The sequence below is a fragment of the Prionailurus viverrinus genome, chromosome D1, assembly GCF_022837055.1.
Source record: "Prionailurus viverrinus isolate Anna chromosome D1, UM_Priviv_1.0, whole genome shotgun sequence".
NCBI lineage: Eukaryota > Metazoa > Chordata > Mammalia > Carnivora > Felidae > Prionailurus > Prionailurus viverrinus.
The window spans coordinates 38,848,267-38,861,413 of NC_062570.1; the positions used below are offsets into that span (position 1 = coordinate 38,848,267).

Here is a 13,147-nt window from a genome sequence, read left to right on the forward strand (position 1 = left end):
CAAAATATATAGAACTGCTCTCGGCATTTGCATTTGGTAGGAAGGACAGAGCCGCTTCCAGGGTTGGCTGTGAACTATGTGTGATTTCAAAGGCTCTCTGGTCCCCAAATTCCTCTTTCCTCAGCTTACCTAAAACACCAACCACTCAGTGGCTGTACAGAGCAGTGTTCATTAACTGAGTTACTGTATTTTGTGCCTCTCCCCCAGTCCAGATCCCTGACTAGGCACCCCCTCTCACACTTCCGCCTTCCACCCACTTCGCTAATCTGCAAGTGCATTAAGGATGCTCCCACCTCAGGACATTTGCACCTGTTGTCCCTCTGCCCATAACAATACCCCCTTTCCCATGTCCTCATGGCACATCCCCAAGCAGTCTTCTCAAAGTCTCTTCCCACATCCCTAAAAAGGCCACCCTATCAAATATAATAGCCCTGTCACCCTGTAACCCTTTACTGCTTATTTTTCCTCATAGCCCTTGTGACTACTTGACATGTTACTATATGTCATTCTTGATGATGAGAATCTGAGCTCCAGGAGAGTTGAAAGTTTTCCCTTGTCACTGTTGTTTCCCTGATTCCAAGAACGGTGCCTGGTACATAGTAAGTGCCCAGTAAACATGCTGAATGAATGAATGAATGAGCCCCGAAATGCACAGACAGGATGTGAATCTTTTGAGAAGAGGCTCTGGGAGATGGGACAGAGAAAAGATGTTGTCTGAGGTCTACAGGCCTGGATATAGGGCTTGTTAGGGTGGGGGCTGAGGGCTGAATAATTAGGACACAGGATGCCAGGATACCACAGGTGAGGTATGAAAATCCAGAAACCCAGGGCGCCTGGGTGGCTCAGCCGGTTAAGCCTCCGACTTCAGCTCAGGTCATGAACTCGTGGTTTGTGAGTTCAAGCCCTGCATTAGGCTCTGTGCTGAGAGCTCAGAGCCTGAAGCCTGCTTCAGATTCTGTATCTCCCTCTCTCTCTGCCCCACCCCCCACCTTAAACACTAAAAAAAGAAGAAGAAGAAAGTGCAGAAACTCGACCACCACGCAAATGTTAAGTTTTTGTAGACTGGCGCTTCGAGTGATAACTTCCCCCCGCAGTGCTCAGTTCTGCCTCCCTCTGTCCTCCCTGAAATTGCTTATCCCTGCAATACCCACCACTAACGTGAGAAGGGCATCACTATTACCCCGCTGTGAGGGGCACTGAGGGACAAGAGCGTGTGAGGAATTTCAGGGGGACAGGCTGGTGTGCAGTGTGGGATAGGAAAGGCAGCTGGACTGAGGGGCTGAGCCTCACCAGGGTTCTGCTCGACTCAGATCGGTTTCCTTTCGGCTTATCTCTGTCACCAATTCCTTCCAACTGTTTGTGGTTTCCTACTTAAATTTTTTTTTTAATTTTTTTTAACGTTTATTTATTTTTGAGACAGAGAGAGACAGAGCATGGACGGGGGAGGGGCAGAGAGAGAGGAAGACACAGAATCCGAAGCAGGCTCCAGGCTCTGAGAAGTCAGCACATAGCCCGACGCGGGGCTCGAACTCATGGACCACGAGATCATGACCTGAGCCGAAGTTGGACGTTTAACCGACTGAGCCACCCAGGCACCCCTGTGGTTTCCTACTTAAAATGATGAAAGGTAACACAAACTTATGGGGGGGGAAAGCAACTTCAAGTCCATAGATAGCCACAGTCCAGTGATATAACTATCATGCTGAAGTTCTTTCTAAATATCTGGAAAGGACTCCTCACACACACAGAAACTGAAATGGTGTCATGGTTCTGAATAATTCAGAGTGGCCAGATAGCCGAATCCCTAACTGAAACATTTTGTTATAACTCTTACAGGAGTCCCGAGACCCAAACGCCAACCTCTACAAGTAGCAGTCAAGTACGGTTTCTTATGACCGTCTCACAAGTTCTGGCTTTTAAGTCATAATGATAATAGCTAATATTTATTTGGCACACATTATGTTTGCCCTGGTCTGAACTCGTTGTGTGCAAACTCTAACAGGTGCGATGCGCTAAGGGCTCTGTTTGCCCAAACAGGGAAGTGGAGGGCCAGAGGGAAGAGCGGATTTATTGAATGATTACTCAACAAATCAGTGTAGGAGGCTGCATAAAGGTTGGGTCTTCTGGTTCCTGACTCTGTATGAAATCTTGACCTTGCCTTGGTAACATTACAACAAGGCCAAACACGACCAGGAGTGGAATTTGCAAACAAGCCTATGTGACCTTTTGTACAAATATGTGGTAGATCAGGAGGAAAAAAAAAATAAGTTTTCTACCAGTAAAAATAATGGGTGAGGCACAGTTGGGCATTTTCTTGCAAAACTAAATATACTTTTGCCATGTGATACAGCAAAACCACACTCCTTGGTATTTACCCCAATGCGCTGAAAATTTCCATCTACACACAAACCTGCCCCTGAAGGTTTATAGTAGTTGTATTCATAACTGCCGAAACTCGGAAGCACCCAAGATGTCCTTCCGTAGGAGAGAGGATAAATAGGCAACGGTATATTCATCCAATGGGATATTATTCAGCAATAAAAAGAAATGAGCTCTAAAGCCATGAGGCAGGGAGGAAACTTCAATGCCTATCACTAAGTGAAAGCAGCCCATCTGAAAAGACAACCTGCTGTATGAGGCCAACTATACGATATTCTGGAAATGGCGAAACTATGAGGCCAGTGCAAAGATCAGAGGTTGCCCGGGGTTTGGGCGGGGTCAGGGCGAACCCGTTCTGTGCAGAACTATAGGGGTAGGTACGTGCCCTTATACATTTGGCAGACCCGCAGAAGGAACACCTGCAAGAATGAACCCTCGTGTCACTAGGGACGTTGGGTGATAATGATGGGTCAGTGTGGAGTCATCAACTCTACCAACCGTACCACATAGGTGGGGATGCTGGTAGCGGAGGCTGGGGAGGGGGATGTGGGAGTCCCCGTACTTTCTGCTTAATTTTGCCGTGAACTACTCCAACAAATAAAGTCCATTAATTACAAAGAAAAAGGCACGGGGAAGCCCGTGAGGGTGGTGATGAGGGCAGCCGTAGAACTGAGCAGCTTAGAAAGAGAGAATCCAAGAGCGTGTCCCTGGCCTCGTGCTTGCCCTCGAGGCAGCTAGGGTGCAGAGAGGCACATCCAGATGAACTGAGCACCTCCTACGTGCCTGTCACAATGACACCCCACAGCACTGCCCACAACTCTTGCACCGTAATTTTGGCTCGGAGAAAATCAACGATTTTTTGCTGCGACTAGAAAGTGGCAAAGTGCAGGTTCAAATGCTCTTCTCCCATAAGTCCACTTCTCGTCTCTGAGTAAGGGCGAAAACAGCGCCGGAAAGGCAAAAACAGTGATCACAGAAAGGTTTGCTTTGCTAACTATATCATGCCCCGGAATCAACTTTGCGCATCAGCATGCAGGGCGGACGTATCGAGGAACCGAGTCTGTGGGTAGAGGGAAAACATAAAACCACGTCAACAGCATGATTGTTTCTTTGCCTGACCATTCAAAGTAAGAAGCTAGAGGGGAGGAGGGGGGGAAGAAGAATCAACAGGGAATCACGATCACCATCCAGACTGACGGCCTTCCTAGAATTTCCCGTACTGAGGACAGAAGGCCATTTGTAGTGGACAAGCAGAGTCCGACTCTCCCGGGAGTCACCCTGGGGAGTCCGTCACTGGCTCTGTGAAGGTGAGAAAGGAAAGCCTCCAACGTTCTGGAGTCAGGCCACGGGAGATTGCCTCACAGCCGAGCGACACTGTGGGGAGTGGCCCGGGCCCTGGGAACTCTGGCTCGATGGTTACAGCCGCTACTGTGCAGCAGGCCCCATCGGCTGGGTTTACTGACGGGAGAGCTGGAGAGGCCACGAGGTGCAGAGATGCACAGGGGCAGGAGAGGCCAGCAGCGGGGAGAAGCCAGAGAGAAAGCTCCGCGCTCTCCAGAACTAGGGCTTAACCGCAGCGCCTCTATTTGACAGCGGCCCGGCTGAGGACCCCCGTCCAGCAGCTCTAACTTCTTGGCGCCCTCGCTGCAGTGACTTTCATCTTTTCAAGTTGTGTCTCACGTGTTGCAAGAGGTCCCACACAACTCCCAATGACTACAGGTTTCTCCACCCACAGGACGGACTGTTCTTCCTTGGCCAGCAGCAAATCTCATGATGTCACATGACCCCCTGTCCTGAGGCACATCTTCCATCAGAAGGTCCGCGAGGAGACAGGCAGAGCCCACACAGCTCCCTACAATGGGCATTTCCAGGCACCAGAACCTCCCTCCACAGTTCCGGTTGTCCCAGATAGAGAAACAAGTCCCTCTCGGAATGTCCTGGCCAGCATTTGATGAGCAGTAGCAATGAGCCTTCGCTGTAGCTGAGTTCCCCAGACCTCTCTAGGCCCAGGCAGGCTTCCCCAAGTCACCTTTCTTGTCTACTGTGGATCCTGGGGACTAGGGCCCATCTTCCCGGCCTCTTTATGGCCACACCTATCTCCTTCTTCTATCTCCAAGCCTCGCTGGAGAAAGAGAAAATCTACCTCCCTATTTCCTTGCTGCTCCAGGAAAACAAAGGCTTCACTCCTTACAGCTGCAGGAGAACAGAAGGAAACAACACGCACACACACACCCCCCCCACACACACACTCACACACTCTTAGCACCTTACAGACTCCCCTCTTAATGTCTTTAGTCTGAGTTTCAGCTCCCTTCCCAAAAAGTAATTATAAGTCTCCTTTGGACTTTCTCTTCTATTTTTATTTTGAGAGTGCTCATGTAAAATCTTTCCTCTTCTGACCCAGACTTTTCCAAAGATTAGGCAGAGCCCATATTCCCAGGTGGCCCCTAAAGAGGCAATCAAGATAAAAATGTTAATTACTGTTGGTTGAGTATAGGGTAGTTCATGGTAGGCACTGTTAAAAGATGGTTTAATGAGGGGCGCCTGGGTGGCGCAGTCGGTTAAGCGTCCGACTTCAGTTAGGTCACAATCTCACGGTCCGGGAGTTCGAGCCCCGCGTCAGGCTCTGGGCTGATGGCTCAGAGCCTGGAGCCTGTTTCCGATTCTGTGTCTCCCTCTCTCTCTGCCCCTCCCCCGTTCATGCTCTGTCTCTCTCTGTCTCAAAAATAAACAAACGTTGGAAAAAAAATAAAAAAGATGGTTTAATGCGGGGCACTTGGGTGACTCAATTGGTTAAGCGACTGCCTCCTGATTTCTGCTCAGGTCATGATCTCATTCTGGGCAAAGCTGGCTTGAGATCCTCCCTCTTTCTCTACCCCTCCCCCACTCACACTCTGTCTCTCAAAATAAATAAATACACTTAAAAAAAAAAGAGAGAGAGAGAGATGGTTTAATGCAGGGTGCCTGGCTGGCTCAGTCAGTAGAGCATTTGCCTCTTGATGTCAGGGTGATGAGTTCAAGCCCCAACTTGGGCGTAGAGCCTACATAAAAGAAAAAAAAAAAAAGATGGTTTCACACCTTAGCTAATAAGATCCTCACAACAATCTGCCTAGTGTGCAGTGTCCCATTTTCCAGAGGAGGGCTCTGAAGCTCTGAAAGGGTGCACTGACCTGCTCAGGTTCCCATAACCTCTAGTGAGTGACAGAGCTAGGATTTGAATCTGGTTGATGCCAAACCTAATCTTCTTAACCACCACAAGCTCGAGTCGCAAATGAAACCAAGGAACCGATGCAATTTACTGCTGGAGATCCAGAGTTCAGCAGCATTTGGGGAGGGCTCTACCAGAAACATAACAGCGTTTTGCAAACTCCACCTTGGCCCAGAGCTCCAACGAATGTTAACAGTGTCAAGTGGTGGCATATCTGAGGCAACCAGGAAGGACTGGGAGGGACCGGAGGAAGCAAGGTCCGTTCAAGGACTCTGAGCTGCGGAAGCCATAGCACGATGGCAGGTTGCAGGGGTCTGATAGCCAGCATTGTCCCTGGGCAGGACTAGCCTCGGGGTCCGCAGTGTGCAGCGCGTCTTGGCCCAGGCATGGGCAGTCGACTCCTGAGCCTCCTGTTCCTGAGGACGATGATGACAACTCATGTCTGCCAACTGGGTGGAGATTCCGGGCAGACCTCCCCCCCACCCAGGCGCTGAGCTCCCCCTTGTCTGGCGAGGTGGGCTCCGTGTGGTCCACAACAGCCCGGTCCTGCCCGCGCTTCCACAGCTCATAGCGCTCAGGCTGCAGGATGCGCACGAAGGCGTCCATGGAGAAGGTGACCCTGGCCTCCCCGCAGCTGCACTGAGACGCCACTTTGCCATAATCGATCCATCGCGGGGTGGCGAAGTTGATGGCTTCTGCGCAGTTGAAGCCGTGGTTGAAGCCGGAGTGGTAGCCATAGGGAAACGTCACCATGAACTCGCCAGCCTCCTGAGTGATCCGATTGAAGGGGATCCCGTTGTCCTTGAGGACCGTGGGCGAGATGAGAGCCACCTTGTGCCGCAGGAAGGCGTCACAGGCGCGGGCACTGCCCGGGAACAGCTCGGTGGCCAGGCGCTCCAGGCGCCGGCCGTGCTCCGGGGGCACCGCGTACCAGGTTTTGGGCTCCCCGAAGTGCAGGTAGTTGATGCTGTAAAGGTCCATGTCCTCCGTGTGCCAGGTGAAGGTGGTCTTCCACATGCCAAAGTACAGGTAGGGCGTGTTGACGCCCTCGATGACCACGCCGCACTCCTGCTCCAGCAGGCCCTGGATGGTTCCCAGGTGTCAGCGTTTTGATCATGTAAAGAAGCATTGATTTCTAATGCCACAATTTGGTCATATGTATAAGGGTGTCTTCAAATATTTTCGCTCCGAATTTTATGCTTGGATCTGACACTTGAACTTTTCCCCCCAGCTGGCGGTACTCCCCACCCCCAGCAGCCGAGCCTGTTCATTTGGCAAATTTAGTAGACACGCTCCCCTCCCCCTCGCCCCCTGCTGGAAAGGAGTTGCTATTGCAGCTGTATCCGACACCCTGGTTTCCATTTCTTTAGCCAGGCCTGTTCTGTGCCTGTCTTTGGATTCCATGGAGGCAACATTATTTCCGTAATGTTAATTTTTTTTTCACTACAGGATGGAATGTCATTATTGTAAAAAAACTTAGAGGGGCTCCTGGGTGGCTCAGTTGGTTAGTCGTCCGACTTCAGCTCGGGTCATGATCTCACGGTCCGTGAGTTCGAGCCCCGCGTGGGCTCTGTGCTGCCAGCTCGGAGCCTGGAGCCTGCTTCGGATTCTGTGTCTCCCTCTCTCTCTGCCCCTCCCCTCCTCATGCTCTGTCTCTCTCTGTCTCAAAGATAAATAAAAACATTAAAAAAAAATTAAAAAAAAAAACCTTAGACTCTATATGCCATGTCCTGAGACACTATGGTTTTAAATTAATAAGCATCGAAGTCCCAAATCCCAAGGTCTGTCTGGATATATACAGCTGAAGGGTCCACACGAAACCACAATAATATAAACATAGGTATTAATTACTACAATGATAAAACCTCTCATATATGTCACACATCATCACCAGTTCTCACTTGAACTCTTTAAGCAACTAAAATTGTAAGAATACCTCCCAGCTTGCCAATTCATTCAGGAATGGAAACCCTACTTTCAGTAGGTTCTTGCACAAAGGAAATGGGATATTTTTTGACCGGCATTTCAATCAAAACCAATTGTTGAAGGTAGACGCAATTGAGAAGATCATTTTTATCCAATCAGCTCCAATATAATTCCATTGTCAGCAGGTCAATCGGACTCTAAAATGTTCTTTTCCACTGCTAGTAACTTCAGTTTGTTATCATCCCCCTAAAATAAAACCTATTTGGGGTCAAAATATGTGTTTGAAACCTGAACGTGGAAAGATGCAAAAACCCACATGCTTCAATAGTCTGAAGATTTGATAACATTTTTTAAAATGTTTTTTAAATTGTTTTTTAATGTTTATTTATTCTGAGATGGCGGGAGAGACAGAGCGCGAACAGAGGAAGGACAGAGAAAGAGAGACACAGAATCCGAAGCAGGCTCCAGGCTCCCAGCTCTCAGCATAGAGCCGGACCCAAGGCTCGAACTCATGAAAGGTGAGATCGTGACCTGAGCTGAAGTCGGACTCTTAACCGACTGAGCCACCCAGACGCCCCCAAAATGTTTTTAATCGCAAAAATAAAAAGTAAAGATTTAAGAATTTGAAGCTCTATTTCAAATGTAAATAGTTCTTGCCTTAATCTCTTTTACATTTATTTGTTTGTTTCTAAGAACAACGGTGGGGAAGTAAACAGGCAACTGTCCAATAATATGCGATCCTGATTTCACATGAGCATTTTCTAAGATCCAGAAATATGTTTTCTCCCTTGAATGCAACCTCACAATGAAGCAGCATGGATTGATGGCTCTACCTGTGCCATCAAAAATTGAATCCTCTCAGCACTGTTCTTATCTACTCCTTCAGTATCCTCCAAAATCATTCATGTCCAACTCTGGTCTATTCCTTTAGTTCCCCATAAAATGAAGACTTTACCTGATAAAAATCTGTCTTTAAAACTTTGAACATGACAACATAGCAAAACTAGTTACCACCCATGAGACAATAACTAAATGTGTGTGTGTGTGTGTGTGTGTGTATATATATATATATATATTTTTTTTTTTTTTGAGAAAGAGCATGCATGGGGTAGGAGCAGAGAGAGGAGGAGAGAGAGAATCCCAAGCAGCCTGCACGTTCTGCACTGAGCCCATAGTTGGGCTTGATCCCATGACCGCGAGATCATGACCTGAGCTGATATCAAGAGTCAGATGCTTAACTGACCGAGCCACCCAGGCGCCCCTATATATATTCATTTTTAATCAAGGAGAAATGGAAACTCTACCTATCAGATTTCCAATGTAAAAATAAAACTGGTCCCACAACTGAAAAACAGAAGCTTTAAACCTGTAACAGAGAAAGTTCTTCCTTTCTACCAACTTCACACATTTAACAAGAAAAAAAGAACAGAATAATATATAACCTATCTTACACTGATCCGAAATCCTGATTTCAAATGAGACAATCCCAGCCGCATAAAGTGCTTTCTTAATGGAGCCATCCTCAAAATGAAAAGGAATGGGCTGATAAGCCAATAACATTTTACTTATTTTATTTTTATTTTTTAAGTAAGCTCTACACCCAAAGAGGGGCTTGAACTCAAGACCCTGAGATCAAGAGTCACGTGCTCTGCTGACTCAGCCAGCCAGGTGCCCTCCAATAATAGCGTTTTAATTAAATCAGCTATATGCTAATCCAATCCCATGGCTCCTCACTGTAATTCAAGATAGAATTAAAATTGAAAGCCACAAAAAAGGTAGAAACAAGGATGTAGAGAAACTTTTAGTCAGGGAAGAGGGAAAACTAGCTAGATGATTTCACTAAATCATTGACCCAAATCAACATGAATTGAGTGACTACAATGCTGAAGTTATCGAGATAGGATTAATGGAGAACACTCCATTAATGAGTCAAGTCTTAGACCTTCCTGAAAAGATGTTTATTCCCATGGGGAAGTTAAGACAAGTGCAGAATTAGCACTAACTGACAAGCTCAATTTGAATACTGACCCTAATATTCACTAAATGGTGACTTCAAGCATTGTATCCAACTTTTCCATAATTTTATTTCTTCATCTATGTGATGAGAATGACAATACGGTGATTTTGTACATTAAATGAACCGCTCACCTTGATGCTTGGTGCCTACAGCTCCTGGCATATTGTCTGTGCTCAATAAAGTGTTACCGAGTGTTACAGGAGTTCAGAAGAGAGAGGTCTGGGATCATTTTGGAACCCTCATCAGGAAATAGGGATTAAGGTCATCTGCCAAAAATGAGAGGAATGATAAAATGGAAGTTCTGGGAACAGCTGCAAGTTTAAAATACGGCCGACCTTTGAACAATTCGGGTGTTAGAGGTGATAATGCCCCCACACAGCTGAAATCTGTGTATAACTTTTGACTCCCTCAGAACTCAACTACTAATAGCCTACTGTTGACCAGAAGCCTGACTGATAACATAAACAGCCAATTAGCCTGTATTTTGTGTTGTTTGTTTTATGTACCGAATTCTTACAATAAAGTAAACTAGGGTAAAGAAAATATTATTAAGAGAGTTAAAAGGAAAAGCAAACTCATTTCCAGTACTGTACTGTATTTTTCGGAACGAATCCATGTATTAGTGGAGTCTCCAAGTTCAAACCCGTGTTGTTCAGGAGCAATTGTACTGGCTGCGTGTGGGCGACCACTGAAGTAAACAAGAAAAGCATAAAAGGTCGCAAGAGTTTTCTTTTCTTCTCTTCTTAAGTGTATTTATTTATTTTGAAAGAGAGAGAGAGAAAATCCCAGGCTGACAGCGCAGAGCCTGACTCGAGGCTCGATCTCACAGAACTGTGAGATCATGCATGACAGGAGCCGAAATCAAGAGTTAGACGTTTGGAGCGCCTGGGTGGCTCAGTTGGTTTAGTGTCCGCCCTTGGCTCAGGCAATGATCTCACAGTTCATGAGTTCAAGTCCCATGTCTGGCTCTGTGCTGACAGTTCAGAGCCTGGAGCCTGCTTCAGATTCTGTGTCTCCCTCTCTCTATGCTCCTCTCCTGCTCAGTTCAGTCTCTCTCTGTCTCTCAAAAATAAATAAAACAGTAAGAAAATAAAAATAAACATAAAAAAGGGTCAGAAGCTTAACACACTGAGCCACCCAGGTGCCCTGGTCACAAGAGTTTCCTTAACATCATTCAGCAAACTGATCACTCAGTTCCTTCACCTCCTCCCTTTTATTAAATGATCTTTATCCTCGCCCCAAGTTAGTCACCCTGAGATCTCACCTTTTCTAAAATCTTGACTTTAAGAATTCTTAACCAATGCTGACTATCCTTTCAGTTTGCATAATATATACCCAGCAATTTTTTTTAGCTAATTGAAAATCCCCAAATGTTGGGCTCTCTAAGTTCTCTCCTTTTTGCTACTCATTGTAGATGAACAACAAAATTTTGATTGACTTCTTGCAAGAATTAAAATCTGGGCTGCACAGAGCCCTGCTAGGGAAGAGTAAGAGGAAAAAAAAGAAAACTTTAACTAGCTTCCTCTTTGGGTTTTCCAGGTATTTAATCATACCTACTTAAAAAAAAAAAAAAGTAATTTTATCACTTATCTTCCATCACTTACAGTTCTAATATTTTGCATTGGTTAATACTTCTAACTCTGGGGCACCTGGGTGGTGCAGTCGGTTAAGCGTCCGACTTCAGCCAGGTCACGATCTCGCAGTCCGGGAGTTCGAGCCCCGCGTCAGGCTCTGGGCTGATGGCTCGGAGCCTGGAGCCTGTTTCCGATTCTGTGTCTCCCTCTCTCTCTGCCCCTCCCCCGTTCATGCTCTGTCTCTCTCTGTCCCAAAAATAAATAAAAAACGTTGAAAAAAAAATTTATAAAAAAAAAATACCTCTAACTCTATTTTAATTACTGGTAGAAATGTCTCAAATATTTCTACCTTAAGTAAAATGTTGGCTTTGGGGCTAAAATAGCTAACTAGCTAGAGACAATGTTTTCATTTTAAGCAATTGTTATTCACTGATTCTTACATGGGGGTGTGCTTAGAACAAGACTGAGGGGCACCTGGGTGGCTCAGTCGGTTGAACATCTGATTCTTGATTTCAGCTCAGGTCATGATCCCAGGGTTGTGGGATCAAGACCCATGCTGAGCATGGAGCCTGCTTAAGTTTCTCTCTCTCCCTTTGTCCCATTCTCCCTGCTCACACACATGTGTACTGTCTCTCAAATTAAATAAATAAATAAATAAAACAAGACTGAGTGTTGAATTTTGTCAAATGCATATCAACATTTATGAAAATTGTCATTCAACTTTTCTTCTTGGATCCATTAATTAGGTAAGTTATATTACCAGATTTTCTTAGTTTAAACTGTCATTACCCTCCTGCAATAAATCCCATTTAGTCATTGGGTTATTTTTATAATATAGTTACACTGTCTTAGCTAATTTTTAATTCAAAACTTTTGCATAAGTGTTCATAAATAACATGTGACTATTATATATATAAATATATTTATATATAAATATATATAAATATATATTATATATAATATTTATACATAATATATATTATATATAATATTTATTATATATAATATATAATATATAATATATATTATATATTATATATAATATATATTATGTATAAATATTATATATAATAAATATATTTATATATAATATTTATATATTATATATATATTTTTATATATATTTATATATTATATCTGACTACCCCACTCATGCTCTCTCTCTCTCTTTCAAAAATAAATAAACATTAAAAAATGTTTTTTAAATTAATTTCTAGTTTTATTGCATGATAATTACTGTTTGATTTTTTTCTTTGTTTAGGGAATTTATTGGTTTTTTTCACACTAATATATGTCAGTTTTTGCGATTGATCCATTGGCACTTTACAAAAGCAAGTATTGTCTATTACCAGGTTCATAAGTCTGCCTTTATTGTTAATGTTAAGTTTTTAACATCATTAAGTTTGTCCATTTTTTCTGTCTTGCACTAAGTAAGGTAGAAGGGGTCCTGAACATCCAATTACAATATGTGTTCCAGTTTCCCCACACCAGCACCACCACCAATGCTCAGAACACTACCATGTCTGAGAATTCAGCTCATTTCTGAAGCTATCTACCTGGAGATAGTGTCAGGCCCTACAGGTTGAAGGGTCAAGACTGCCACGCTCCCCCACCCCCAACCCCTGCACCCCACCCCGTACTTGCCTATACTTCTGACCAACTGGCTATAAATCAGAGGCTGCCTCAACCCCTGTCTTCAGTTTGACTAATTCACTAGAATGGCTAACAGAACTCAGAAAACATTTTACTTACTAGATCTCCATTTTTTTTGAAAGGATAGGACTCAGAAAGAGCCGGATGGAAAAGACGCACAGGGCAAGGTAGAGGGAACGTGTGCAGAGTTTCCTGGCCCTCTCTAGGCGCACGGCTCTCCCAGCACCCCAAGGTGTTCACGGACTTAGGAGCTCTCCAAACCCACTCTGCTCAGGCTTTTAGGGAGGCTTCATTACATAAGCCTGAATGGTTAAATCATTGGCCATTGGCGATTGACTCAACCTCCAGTCTCTCTTCCCCTCCCTTGGAGGTCAAGGGGGTGGGAGTGAA

The 13,147-nt window shown here is 45.1% G+C and overlaps 1 protein-coding gene across 1 annotated transcript; it reads right to left on the bottom strand.

Moving 5' to 3' along the window:
- Positions 1 to 5,850: 5,850 nt before the first annotated feature.
- Positions 5,851 to 6,688, bottom strand: LOC125177299 (lysine-specific demethylase 4D-like; the record flags this gene model as incomplete). The annotated part of the gene is made up of 2 exons (XM_047879466.1): positions 5,851 to 6,003; positions 6,071 to 6,688. Coding segments are annotated over 2 exons (771 nt in total), but the record flags the coding sequence as incomplete, so codon positions are not given.
- Between the last annotated feature and the right edge of the window lie 6,459 nt (positions 6,689 to 13,147).